At 31.3% G+C, this 13,770-nt stretch overlaps 1 protein-coding gene across 1 annotated transcript; it reads left to right on the top strand.

The window, feature by feature from the left end:
- Positions 1–10,606: 10,606 nt before the first annotated feature.
- LOC114190178 (U1 small nuclear ribonucleoprotein C-like) lies at positions 10,607–13,316 on the top strand. The gene is made up of 7 exons (XM_028078972.2): positions 10,607–10,736; positions 10,846–10,887; positions 10,976–11,018; positions 11,704–11,745; positions 11,832–12,102; positions 12,563–12,835; positions 12,965–13,316. The coding sequence occupies exons 2-6, from the start codon at positions 10,880–10,882 to the stop codon at positions 12,820–12,822; spliced, it is 624 nt and encodes a 207-aa protein (XP_027934773.1). The 5' UTR covers positions 10,607–10,736; positions 10,846–10,879; the 3' UTR covers positions 12,823–12,835; positions 12,965–13,316.
- Positions 13,317–13,770: the final 454 nt, after the last annotated feature.

Raw genomic sequence — 13,770 nt, 5'->3', positions numbered from 1 at the left:
TGATAATTTTTATAATTATAGGATTATCTTATCACTCTTCATGATCCAATATATTATTAAAATAATAATAAATTAAATAACACATAAATTACATACATAGGACTGGAACAACACAATCAAGTACGGTTCAGGCTTGAAACATCACGGTTCAGGCTTTCAACAATCAACATAGAATCATCACGGTTCAGGCTTTCAACAATCATTTAAATGTAAGTATAATAGCACGAATTAGAATAACGGAGTCCAAGTCCCCTAACCTGGATTTCTTCACTTTAAAACTGTTGATTCAAGAGTTCTTCCTTGACCAATAATGGCTTCCCTTGACAATTCTGCAACAGCCCTCAAACCTCTCTGAACGTAGTTCTTATACTCTCAAAAACTAATTCAGATGTTTCCCAAGGTTGCCCTATGCTTTTCTCACTATGTCTTCTCTCTTTCCTTTTCTAATTTCACTTAATTAACCATAATTAAGTCAAAAACGAAAATTGCATTAAGATTGTTTTAATTGCTCAAGATGCCTTTGTGCCTGTTTTTCTAGCCTACCTTGGCAGTCTAATGTCAACTAGGGTTTCTCTACCCTTTCACATTCGTGCCAAAAGAAATTTTGGCAAAAAGAAAATTTAGTTATTATTCACCAAGGTTCAAACCTATAACCATGCCAATGTCAAATCAACACACAACCACTTAACCAATTCATGTTTCATGATAATTTTTATAATTATAAGATTATCTTATCACTCTTCATGATCCAATATATTATTAAAATAATAATAAATTAAATAACACATAAATTACATACATAGGACTTGAACAACACAATCAAGTACTCTCAACCACTTAAGCTAGTACTTTTCCACGTCATATCAATCAATAATTAATGCCTTAAAGGCTCCCACTACCTGCATTTATTAATTAATTAAATTTCACAGGTCTTACACATCCACCAAGAAAGTTGAATTTGTGGTATGCTTTGAGGCCACAATTTAGGCTAATTGGTTGTAGAACTTTATTTTGGGACTTGGAGTAGTCGATAGTATTGCCAAGCCGCTGAAAATTTATTGTGATAATTTCGCAACAATCTTCTTTTCTAAGAACGACAAGTATTCAAAAGATACTAATCATATGAAATTGAAATACTTTGTTGTTATGTGACATTCAAAGTTCTTTAATATATAAGTGTATGAAATTTGTGTTTTCTTCTTTATGTATATGTATATGTATGCAAACTATGATGAAGAAAAAAAATGTTATTATTATTGAAAATGACATTATGTTTGAACTTATTATGAACTTCTCATTGTAAAGCCATATTTAGGAGAAAAGAATAATACAATTGTACATGGAAGTGAACATGTCGATTGAATGACGTGGAACTACCATGACTCTTGTTATTTCTATATCTTTAATTATAAATAATGATGGAACAAATTTATGTAAGGTCCTTTAATGCACATTATGTTTTATGTATTAAATCACATAATGTTATGACATCATATGAGTCAAATGGGAGAATGTTTGAATTAATTGATGAATTAATTTTATTATGTGACTCATTTGAAATATTAGGATGGACTTAAATGTGATTTAATAAAATATAAGGACTTGTTGGTTATTATGAAAAGTTATAACAAATTAAAGATAAAATAAAAATTACGATAACCAACTTGATGGACGTTAGTTAATGAAAGGGATTAAGGTTCTATCTTTGGTCATAAGGTTCTTTCATAGTAAACCATCTAGAAAGTGTTAGAGGAGAAAAACAAATAAAAAGATAGATTATGGAAAGGAGATTGAAGAACACATTAATGTAGATCTCTCAAGGATCAATTCTAGTATCCTATTTTGATTATATTGTGAGAATTGTAAATCTTAAGGTCCTAGAGTAGTTTTCTTTGTATGAATGAAGAACATAAACTACACATTAACTTACATGTTATTATTGAATCTTTATCATGATTATTTTAATCTTGCACAACCTAAAAGATGGTCTTTTATCTAATTTGAAATTTTACCTAACACTATTTCTTATGATTTTGTCGGTGTTTTTTTTATAGAATTATTTTTCCATGGTATTTTATATAATATTTAATATATATTTAATTATTATTTGCTTGATCACAACTGAACCAATCAACATGAGCTTTTGTCTTCCTTAAGTAATGGATTATGTTTTGTTTCTAGAGAGTGTTGACAATGAAATTATCTTGTAGGAACTTAAGATGAAGAAGCAAACTCCTAAGGAGGTTAGTTATAATTATCATATTTTCTTAATTATATTTTAGTGTGTAACTTTTAAGCAACCACACTTTTTGTAACATCCTAGCCGAAAATTACTTATTAAAAGTAAATAAGAAATTAATTTATAAAACATCATATTTATTATCGCAATTTCCCAAAAACGCGGGAAAATTAAAACTTCAAATGTCGCATAAGTAATAAGTAAAACCACAATATTCAATTATTACAAAACCAATTCCTCCAATATAAAAGTTACAAAAGAAAAGTCCATAATGAAATCTAAGAAACTGTCCCATAGTGATCCCCACTCCGTCTCTATGCATCTGCATGCTCATCTGCATCAACATCTGCTCCCATGTAACGAGTTACATGATCATCTCCAAACACACACAAATAGGGTGAGCTCATTTAAATAAATGAAACACATATCACAATAAATATAAATTACATCATCTTCATATCATAACCTGGGTTAGTATAATCCTTCCCTTTTTCCTTAGATCTCCACTTCCAAAACTTGTATTAGGCGTCTATCATTTCTATACCATTTAGGTGAGATCAATGATCGATCTTTGCTGCACGAGTGTCTACTCGCCCCTCTGACTACAGGCCACCACCTGATAGTCCACATGTGGGAATAACTTTGCCACAGGATCTCACTGTAACACCAAGTGGAGCTCCCCAAAACAAACATAAGTTTGTAGTTGTTCCCAGACTACCAAACCTCTATCAGAATACACTAAAGAGAGCAATCACCCGAAACCTCGTCGTACGAGCCATAACTCACACACTCCACTAGACTTCCTAAACCACCAGGCTACAACCTAGAGTGGTCACGTGTTACCCCAATACGAGTTGCACTCGTAATTGGGTCCCCAGCCAAAGCCTCGCATCATGAACATCACCTAAAGTTGTGTAGAAACCCTTTCTCACGCACCATCACTGGACCAAAATCGCCTGGCGTGCATCTCACGTCGTTAGGCGGAATCTAGTTTCAGACCGCCTGGCGGGCATCACACACCGCTAGGCACCAAGTGCCAGCAGAATCCTCACTGCACTGTCACCGCCTGGCGGACACCTCCCTATCGCCATGCGCCTCCGTTGATAGTGGCCACTGCCACTATTTTTGGACCATACCGCCTGGCGGCGCACCCCGCGCTGCCAGGCGCCATACCAATAGCGCATTGCTACAGGTTGGCATTTTTCTCAGGTCTTAAGAGACCCCAAACATACCATACATCATTCTCATACCAATCATAGTATTTCAGACATAATAATATAACCAAACTCAACATATACCAATAACTCATGCCCAATTCACATATACACAATTAAATCATACCAATTTGATTATCATCATGCACATTTACTCTTCATCAATTACTACTATAACCTGCCACATACACTCAATGTATTCCAAGTATTATAATCTTACAATCTAAAATTCATATAACTCATGTCACCACAGTTTGGACATTATTGCTCATGCAATCTATTTAATCATGCTCCAAGCACAATCACACTGCCAAGTATTCACAGTTTCACCATTTCAAACCCACTTTTCCATAACTAAATAATTTTCTACTATTCACTCATCATCTTATACATGAGTAATTCTCAATCATTTAACCCAACCATACATATCACATAATTACAGTTTTCTAATAACTGAGGTTCATATCAGCATACAAATTATTTAGCTTACACATAGATCTCGATCATACCTTCTCATTCATTTTCATATTATGTCCCACACAACACACAATCACTCACAATACAAACTGAATTCACACTCTAGCTGAACCGAGGCGTTGCCTAGCAGTAGCTATTGGGCCGCCAGGCGGCTCACAAACTTCTGGATTCAGTCCAGATTCTTCCTGCAACGATGTGAGCCCTAACTTCCCCAATTACAACTCTTCTACGTGTTTTGACACATTATCATTAGCAAACAAGTTGTTCAATTCAATATTAACTCCCATTTCATTCTTGATATTCCACAGAGTACCAATCAACATATATGATACATATTATCTCATCTCTCATTCCAGCGTGGCCTCTCATACCCAATCAAACAAAGATTCATGCAATTTTCGCAACTACACAATTATAAATAATAATTCATCAAGCCAATGATTCACGCACAATAGAAATTCAATCCCAGCATCATCACACCACGAAAACATTAACAAATAGAGAAAACTGGACAACCCAATTCGTGCTGCCTGGCGGGTCTCCTTCAGTCGCCAGGCGGTTCATAGTGAAAACCCAGAATTTAGGTTTCTGGAGCATGCATCGCCTAGCGGGTCATTCAACGCTGCTAGGCAGTTCTAGGAGATTTCCAAAAATGCGACGAAATTAAGAAAAATTGACATACTTTGCATTTCCAATTCTCAAGCACATTACGACAATAGACAATCACGATTAAATCAAGATAAGGAACTCTCCTAACATGGATTCCTTGCTTAATTTGATAAATTCTCTAGCCTTCGTTGCTCTTCTTCCAATTCCACTCTTCCTATCACACCCAACTTAGTTTTCAGTCTGAATTTTCCTCTCCTCACAACACCTACCAATGGCAGACTCCCCAGCCCCTTCTCTCTTCTTATTTGGTCTCTTTAGTCACACCTTAATCAGGGTTAATGACCATAAAACGAAAAACTAAGTATTTAGTGAGCTTAATGATCATTCAATGGATGGTTTGAGATACTTTTCCAGCCATCCTAGCTGCTCGGCTAGGGTTTGTGTGACCCTTCATGTTCATGCCAAAGTAAATTTTAACAAAAAGAAAATTATTTTGTTCAAGCTAAGGTTTGAACCCATCACCACACAATTATAATTCAAGTGCAGAACCATTTCAACTAAGTCATCTTTCATGCCAATATTTATGTATATAAAACTATCTACGTACTCATCACGCCCTAAACACTTCATCAGAAAATAATAAAATTAAATATCACACAATTGGCATTCATTGGACTCAAACCCAAGTCCTCTCACACAATCAAGTACTCTCAAGCACTTAAGCTAGTACTTTTCCATGTCATGAAAGTTAGTATTTAATACCATAAAGACTTCTCTTACCCGCATTTATTAAATAATTATTTATTTAATTATTTAAATTTAGTGGGTCTTACACTTTTCCTTCCTTTTTTCATGTTTCAGTGGTGTGATATATGGTTCATCAAGTTTCTTATGGTTTCCATTTCAACATAGTTGTCGTAAGTAAGCATAGATAATTACATTTTACTTTTAAATTGATTATTTTTTGTATTATGTGCAGTGTTAGTACTATAGTGGCACAAACTATGTATTACACAACTTTTTTCATAACATATTTATGACAATTTGGACTAGTTCTTTTGCTTGCTAGAGTTTAGTTCTATCTTATATTCGCTTATTGTATTCTCTGATCCTGACAGGTAACCAGGGAGGGAAGATTTTTATTAGGGATTGTAGTCAAGTCCTTTTGTACTTATTATGAGTAGGGATGTCAACGGGGCGGGTAGGGTACGGGTAGTAGCTCCCTAGTACCCTACCCGCTGGATAAATATTTACCCCGTATTCGTACCCATATCCGTCGGGTATCCGTTATGCGGGTACCCGCCTATTTTTTTCATATTCGCGGGTATCCACGGGTACCTGCAGGTATTTGCAAAATTATTTAAAAAATAAATATTTAATCATAAATTCAAATAAAATAAAATAAGATAAAATACATTACTGTCACAAATTTTAAATAAAGTTCAAAAAAACTCCAGTTGATATATGTCCAAATAATTGTAAAAGTAAATATAAAATGACGTTCAACCCAACGGAAATTCTTTAATTAGTGCTTTGATCAACAAATCTACTTTCTCTAATTGATTCCCGAAAAATAAACAAAATAAACAAATAATAAACCTCAATTGTCACGTGCCAAACATTCTTATTTTGATTCCATCATTTGACAACAAGCATACCATAAACGTCATTGTCTATATAAGGTTTGATGTATGTGTCCAATTTCAAAGAAAGGAAAGAGAAGAATGTCAAGGGGTGTAAGTTTAGCGGGTACGGGTATCCACGGGTACGAATACTATGATACCCGTACCCGCCCCCGTTAACATGCGGGTATAAAAAATATTCGTACTCGCGGGTAATGGGTATCCATTTTTAATATTTGTTTTCTACCCGTTGCGGGTTTTATCCGCGAATATCCACGAGTACGGATTTTTTTGACATCCCTAATTATGAGGTTTAGTTATTTGTTAATACTATTTCAGTGTATTTTCATTTTATGAGAATTTTAAGCTGAGTCACCTTGTTCAGGTTGTCACATCTTCAATCAAAATCTCCAATTAGGCAGATTGCTACATCCTTTGATGGAAGGTATTTCTTCATACATTGTTGTTGTTGCTTATAATTTTGTTGCAATGTTATCTTTTGCTTTTAAACTCTAGTCCTTTCTTATATTTGTTGTAGCACTACATTGAGTTGCTATGAGGATGAGACAATATGACGCTAAAATGATGTTACAAACTCCTCAACCTAACCTATCTTTGCTTATCTAATATGATGCACCAAGATCTATTGTACAAGAGGACGAATGTGCGAATTGTGTTTGTGTTTCCTTCAATTGATTTTAGAATATTTAAGAGAACAAATTTGCAAAAAATTGATCATTGTTGCAATCCTCGTATAAGTAAGGGGATTTGTGGATAATTAGTGTTCATGTTTTGTTATTTTACTAAAGTGTCCCTTTGCTTTTTGTTTTAATTTTTAGAGTTTGAATTTGTCTCAGGCAAAAATGACCATGGATTGTATCTAGGAAGGGAGAGAATTGAGTATGAGAAGATCAAACCGGTTTTGGAAAGTTTCTTTATGGGAGAAAATGAAGTTTCATGAAGGAGAAAACAAGAGGAGAATCAATTCCGGTAAAGAAGAAACTGATTTTGGCTTCGATCTGCCCAAAGAACCGAGTATATGGATTTACCTTGCTTGATAACTAATTACATGGCATAAGAACTGATTCTAGTTGCTTGGGTTCTTACACACTAGTTTAGGAGAGAACTGATTCTAAGTTCATTGAATCGATTTTTGTGGTTACATATGAAAATCCATTTTGTTCTACACATTCATTTTGTTTTGCTTTTACTTTTGATAATTAATAATAATAATAATAATAATCCACGTTTATTTTCCCATTTTACCCTTTAAATAAAAAGTTTTTCAAACTAAAATAATTATTTTATTAATTATACCCTTTAAATGATTTTTTTCTTAAAATTTAACCATTTTTTTATTTAACCGTTTATTTTAATTAAAAAATCACATACAAAATAAATAATTTTTTTTACAATAAAATTATAAAAATTATTTATATTCAGTTTTATATTATAATAATGACAATAATAATAATTTTATTAGTTTTTGTTATTATAAAGGAAAGTGAACACATATTAACGCATATGTTTTCACTAATAATAATATATTATTTTTAACCATAAGAATAAAATTGTAATCTTACATTCGAATCTTTTAAAATATTTTTTTATTTATTACATTGGTTAAATCATTCACAAATATTACAAGAATTTTTTTAAATAATGATTAAAAATAATTAGTTAGTATAGTGACTAATTTAAATATCAATTAACTAAAAATTATTAGTATTTAAAATAGTGTCTATTATTAATAAAAAATTATAATTGATTTTTAAATTGATAACTAAAATAAGTTTGATTATACATTGATATCTAAATTAGTCACTAATATTAACTACCAAAATTTTGACTACCAAAAAAATTAGTCTCTAAATTAGGAAATTGATCACTAAATTGATCTCTAAATATATTTTTTATACTAAAATTGATTATTATTTAAGATTTTTCTTATAATAAAGTTGTTATAAGCTTTGCCTTCCAAATAAATCAATTAAAAGAAACAATAGAAAATTTATTGTGAAATCCTTCCAAATCAATTCATTCACTCTCCCGTAAATTCATCTCCATTAAGAAAGTTAACTACTTAATAAAGATATTTATTTTTCCTTTAAGTGGATAATTAAATAAATATTAAATTTGAATTTTTAAAACGTGAATATTCAATTTAACTCAATAGGTTCTTAAACTAGTTTTTCATGTGAATTGAATTTTTAAAAAGTTTCTTACATGTTCTAATAAATATAAATAAATATTTGTATATATGTACTAGAATATTTGCATTTAGGTCCTTCAATTGATTTATTTTAAATGACTATTAATATAAACTAAGTGTTTGCCACTTTTTATTTCTCCCTCACTTCTAAGATTGTTTAATTTAAGAACATAAAGCTGAAAAAAAAACTTCAAAACGAATTTTATGATATGAAATATTTGCGTAAGTTATTTTAATTATCTGTGATTGTTTACAACAGTTTTTTTGCCTATGATTCTGGATATGATTTTTTGGGTTGTGAAAAAGTGGTGTAGGTAGTTTTGTAAAGATGTGGTTTGATCTCAATTAGGTTTCTATTGGAGTGGGTGTGAAAGAAGTGTAAGTAGGATGTAAATGAGACGGGTAGAATGTAACTGTAATTTACCTGCTGAATAAATATTCGTCTCGTATCTGTATTTATATATCCGTGCATGTATCCATTATGCGGGTAGCCATATATTTTTTTAATATTCATGGATACCCGCGAATATTTACAAAAGAAAAAAAAATTAATATCTAGCAATATATTTTAATCATAAACTCAAACAAAAATACAATGCATAATATTTATAAATTTCAAACTACTTGCGGGTATTTACAAAAGAAAAATTTAATATCTAACAATATATTTTAATCATAAATTCAAATAAAAATACAATGCATAATATTTATAAATTTCAAACTATTTGCGGGTATTTACAAAAGAAAAATTTAATATCTAACAATATATTTTAATCATAAATTCAAACAAAAATACAATGCATAATATTTATAATTTCAAACTACCCGCGGGTATTTACAAAAGAAAAATTTAATATCTAACAATATATTCAAAAATACAATGTATAATGTTTATAAATTTCAAACAAAGTGCAAATAACTCATTTAAATAATGTTGAATGACAGTTTACAAAGGAATTGAAGATTTGTTAAACCAACTGATAAAAAAATAACCCATTTAATTTTAATGTGTTAATGTTTTAATCATGTTTTTTTTAATTTAAATTAAAATATAGCGGGTATGAGTATCTACGGGTACAAATATTATGATACATGTATATGTCTCATTAACATCTAGGTATAAAAAATATTCATACCCATTACCTACGAGTATCCATTTATAATGTACATTTTCTACCCGTTACAGGTTTTATCAACATATATCTCCAAGATTTTTTTACAACCCTAAAAAGGTATACGTTGTTCAATAATATATTATGCTTAATAGATTTGGTTTTTTCAGCATTAGAAAGTTTATATAATGTGATACTTAACTTTTTTAATTCAATATCTATTTTATTTAAAAAGAATTAATGTAATTTGTTTTTCTTTTTAAATCAGTGTTGACATCATTTATAACTCATTATGAACTTCTTCATTCCTTCATTCTTTCCATTCCTATTCACGAGTTAAGAATAAATGAAATAGAGATATCACAGTAAATAAATCTTCAGAGAGACCAAAAACTTATTAAATTAATATATTATTAATGATTTATAAACCATGTACTATGTGTAAATTATTGTTTTATGGACGATTGATTTAAATTTTTGAGTGTTTAAAATAAAATAAAAAATGAATCGTAAATACATGAATATAAATGGTGAATCATTTAAAAAATCATTTATATGTATTTACCTTATCTATGTAAGATGTCTAAAAACTTATTAAATTAATATATTATTATTGATTTATAAACTATGTACTATGTGTAAATTATTGTTTTATGGAAGATTGATTTAAATTTCTTTGAGTGTCTGAAATAAAATTAAGAATGAATTGTATTCTTTGCATACAAGAAAAACTCGAATACAAATGGGTGAATTATTTAAAAAAAATATTTATATGTATTTATCTTATTTATGTAAGATATCTCAAATAATATTTAATTAAAACAAATAAATTTTTAACAACTAAATTTTAATAATATTTTTTAATAACTTGAGGTAACATTGTTTTTTATATTTTAAAATTATTTAAAAAATACAACTCATGTTAAAAAATAAAAAACGGTCAAAATTTAATTAACAAATTATCACTGTCATGTACCTAATAAATAATGTGAATTTTTGTAAAAGTATTACCTCATAATAAAAAAAGTAAAAATCCATTTAAATAAAATCATTCAAAAATTTAAAATTATTTAAAAACCTTTTTAGGGATTAAATTGGTATTTACTAAATAATAGTTCAAGATCAAATCAAATGTATAATAAATCATTTCCTCATGGAATCCGGGAACATTCGTGCTCTGGGCATATAGTCTCTGTTCTATCGCCGATTGTTTCGATTTTTCACACTTTCCTTCCTGAACATCAAGCTCAAGTTACTAACGTCATTTATTCCTCTTATTATTATTATTATTTTTTTTTTAATTTTTTAGGTTTTAAGTTTTTTCTCCTTTCACGGTTTTGATAATTTGCTTCACTTCTAGGGTTTTTGGCGGGACTCATTGTCATTGAAACAGCATGCCTCGGTACATAGAAAATTGTGGATTCCTTTATTTTTCAGTTTTCATGAATCTGCGGTATTCATTTTTTTTCATGATCGATTTTGCATTGCAGGTATTACTGTGACTACTGCGACACCTATTTGACCCACGATTCTGTAAGTTGTTTACCTCATCAATTGTGTTTCCCCCTTTACTCTGAGTTAGTTTAGTCTAGTGAATTTGTTGCATTTAGTTTTGTACCTGCAAACTGCATTTCAAAATAGTTTATTGTTTCTGGCTAGAAAGATTCTCTACCTTGCAATAATAAGATGCAGCTGCAAGAATGTGCAGTGTTTCCTATGTCGTGTGGGATTCTCAGGTGTAGTGACCTCTTTATTATGGCTAAGGTTTTGTGCATGAAACCCCCTGCATCCTCATTTTTTTTTACTCAAATAATAGAGGGATGAAGTATAATTTGGGATGCAAAACAAACTCACAGGTAGAAATTTGAAGGATTTTGTAAGATGTGTCATGATTTTAAGAAGGGTGTGGATTTGTGATTATCTGATCTTGGGTGAAAAATAATTTTTTTATTGGTATTTTTTGAGTGTAAGAGGGTTTATGATGATTTAGTATGAGAATTTGTTGTTTTTTTATTTAGAAATGATGATTTTAATGTTTTAGGTGAAGGAAAACTGATGAAAGGATTTTGTTGTGGCAATTAATAGAATTGGGGGATTAACTTTGATGTTTTTGGGGGACCAAATTGCACATTAATTACGGTAGAGGAACTAAAGATGTGCTTTATCCATTAGTGTTTCATGAAGGTTTGTTAGCCACATTGTTTATGTCCTATTGCAGCCATCTGTTAGAAAGCAGCACAATGCGGGTTACAAACACAAGGTACCATGAAATTTCTGACTTCTTGGAATAAATGTACTACAATGTACACCATACTCATGGCGTTTAGTATCTGATCATATCTTCAGGCAAATGTGAGAACCTACTACCAGCAATTTGAAGAACAACAAACACAGAGTTTAATTGATCAGAGGATCAAAGAACATCTTGGGCAAGCTGCAGCATTTCAGCAGGTTGGTGTAGCTTATAATCATATGATGGTTCAGAGGCCAAACCTTCCTCCTGTGTTGCCACCACCAAGACTGCCTATTCCTGGAAATGCACAAGTACCTGGAAGTCAACCACTACTGCCAGGGATGAGACCACCTGTCTTTCCTAGACCACTTCCTGGGGCACCAGGTCAATATAATCTTGCACATTGCTTTTTGTGAAGTTCATAAAGCTTCCATCTCCTCTTATATTCAATCTGGTTTGGGCTATCATATTTATGTCTCTGCATTTTACATGCAGACATGTGGTTCTTTCAATTATTATCTTAACAGTGATTCTTGTTATTCATATGCCAAGGGCTAACTACAAATTAATTTTGGTTTATGTTGTTGCAATGACCTTGTTATTTAAATCTCCTTTAATATGGTTGTTCTTTCTTTGGATTTTATTTGAAATAATTACGTTAAATAAATAAAGTAAGTTTTGGACAAGAAAACCTACATTTGCTTTTATCTGTTTCTTCTCTAAGCTGTAACTTCTATCTAATGCTGAAAGTTCTGAAAAACTTGATAGCCAAGTTCAAGCATTATACATTTGTTCTTTTATTATCCAGTATCTGATGTAACTGGTTTTCAATTGGAATATACAGGATATGTTTCTGCCCCTGCCATGCCTCCAATGTTACCCCCTCCTGGTGCTCCCCAGGTGCCGGGTCAACTTAATACCCTACCAAGGCCCCCTTCATTAGCTCCCCCTCCAACTGCTCCTGGTAGCACTGCTGCCCCAGCTTCCAATGGTGCTCCCTCTATGTTATCGTCAGCAATGTACCAAGCCAATCCACCAGCACCGTCGTCTGGAGGTTATGATAATTACAATGCCAGTGCTCAAGCACCTGAGGGCAATCACTGACCTGGTTAAACTGGTATGTTATTTTATATTAATTATTGAATTTTATGAAATACAATACTTGTTCAACTGTAGCTGGAATCACGCATCGACTGAATTTCAACTAATTAACATTCTTTCCTATTTCATTTATTTGTATTTGCAGTTCTCTCTGCATAATGCTATCTCTATTGGAATCTTAAGACTAGAGCTATTTGTGCTCTACCTACTCGCTGTTCATCAAACGAGGACTTGCCATTTGTGGTCATATGTAGAGTAGTCATTGGTATGTAGAATGTCCATCAGTTTGAATGCACAAAAAAAAAATCTTATAAGTTACGTTTTTGAGGAAGATTTATGTTCAGTACCAATCGTTATAACTTTCCAATGTGGCCTGTTGATGATAGCTTCTAGTTTATTTTTAAACCGAGTTTCATTAGTGATAAATGTACTTGTATTTTAGGTTTAGAGACAAATTCATTATTTCGTATTGTGTTATTGGCTCTGAATTCCTAAAATCTTTGCCTATTGATCACAACAGAAGTCTTATTTCCCAATGTAAGGTCGGTTACATAATTCACATATATGCCATTTTCAAATGTCAAGTCCAAGTCTTCATAGATATTTCTCACCACGAATCCTACTTAACAACATCTTTTAATGTTCTTCTTGCTCTCCCCTACTCCCTTTTCAAGGATTGAAAAAGCCATGCAATCTACTTTCCTCACTTATTTTATTTGTAATGTTTAAACCACCTCTACTGATTTTGTTGTCATCTTTTCATCAATAGGTGTCATACTAATATCTCTCATTATATACAAATTTTTCGTATCCTATCATTTCTTGTGTCATCACACATTCATCTTAACATTATAATTTACGCCACTCTTACATTTTTTTTTTCATGTTTTTTCCTTTAGAGTCTAACATTCACGACAACAGCCAAAACATATAACAGTGGGATAAAACTTT

The sequence above is a fragment of the Vigna unguiculata genome, chromosome 7 (assembly GCF_037176805.1).
Source record: "Vigna unguiculata cultivar grain cowpea cultivar isolate G323 ecotype 2 chromosome 7, ASM3717680v1, whole genome shotgun sequence".
In the NCBI taxonomy this organism is placed as follows: domain Eukaryota; kingdom Viridiplantae; phylum Streptophyta; class Magnoliopsida; order Fabales; family Fabaceae; genus Vigna; species Vigna unguiculata.
The sequence above is the reverse complement of the archived record's forward strand: the minus strand, read 5'-3'. Positions and strand labels throughout refer to the sequence as shown.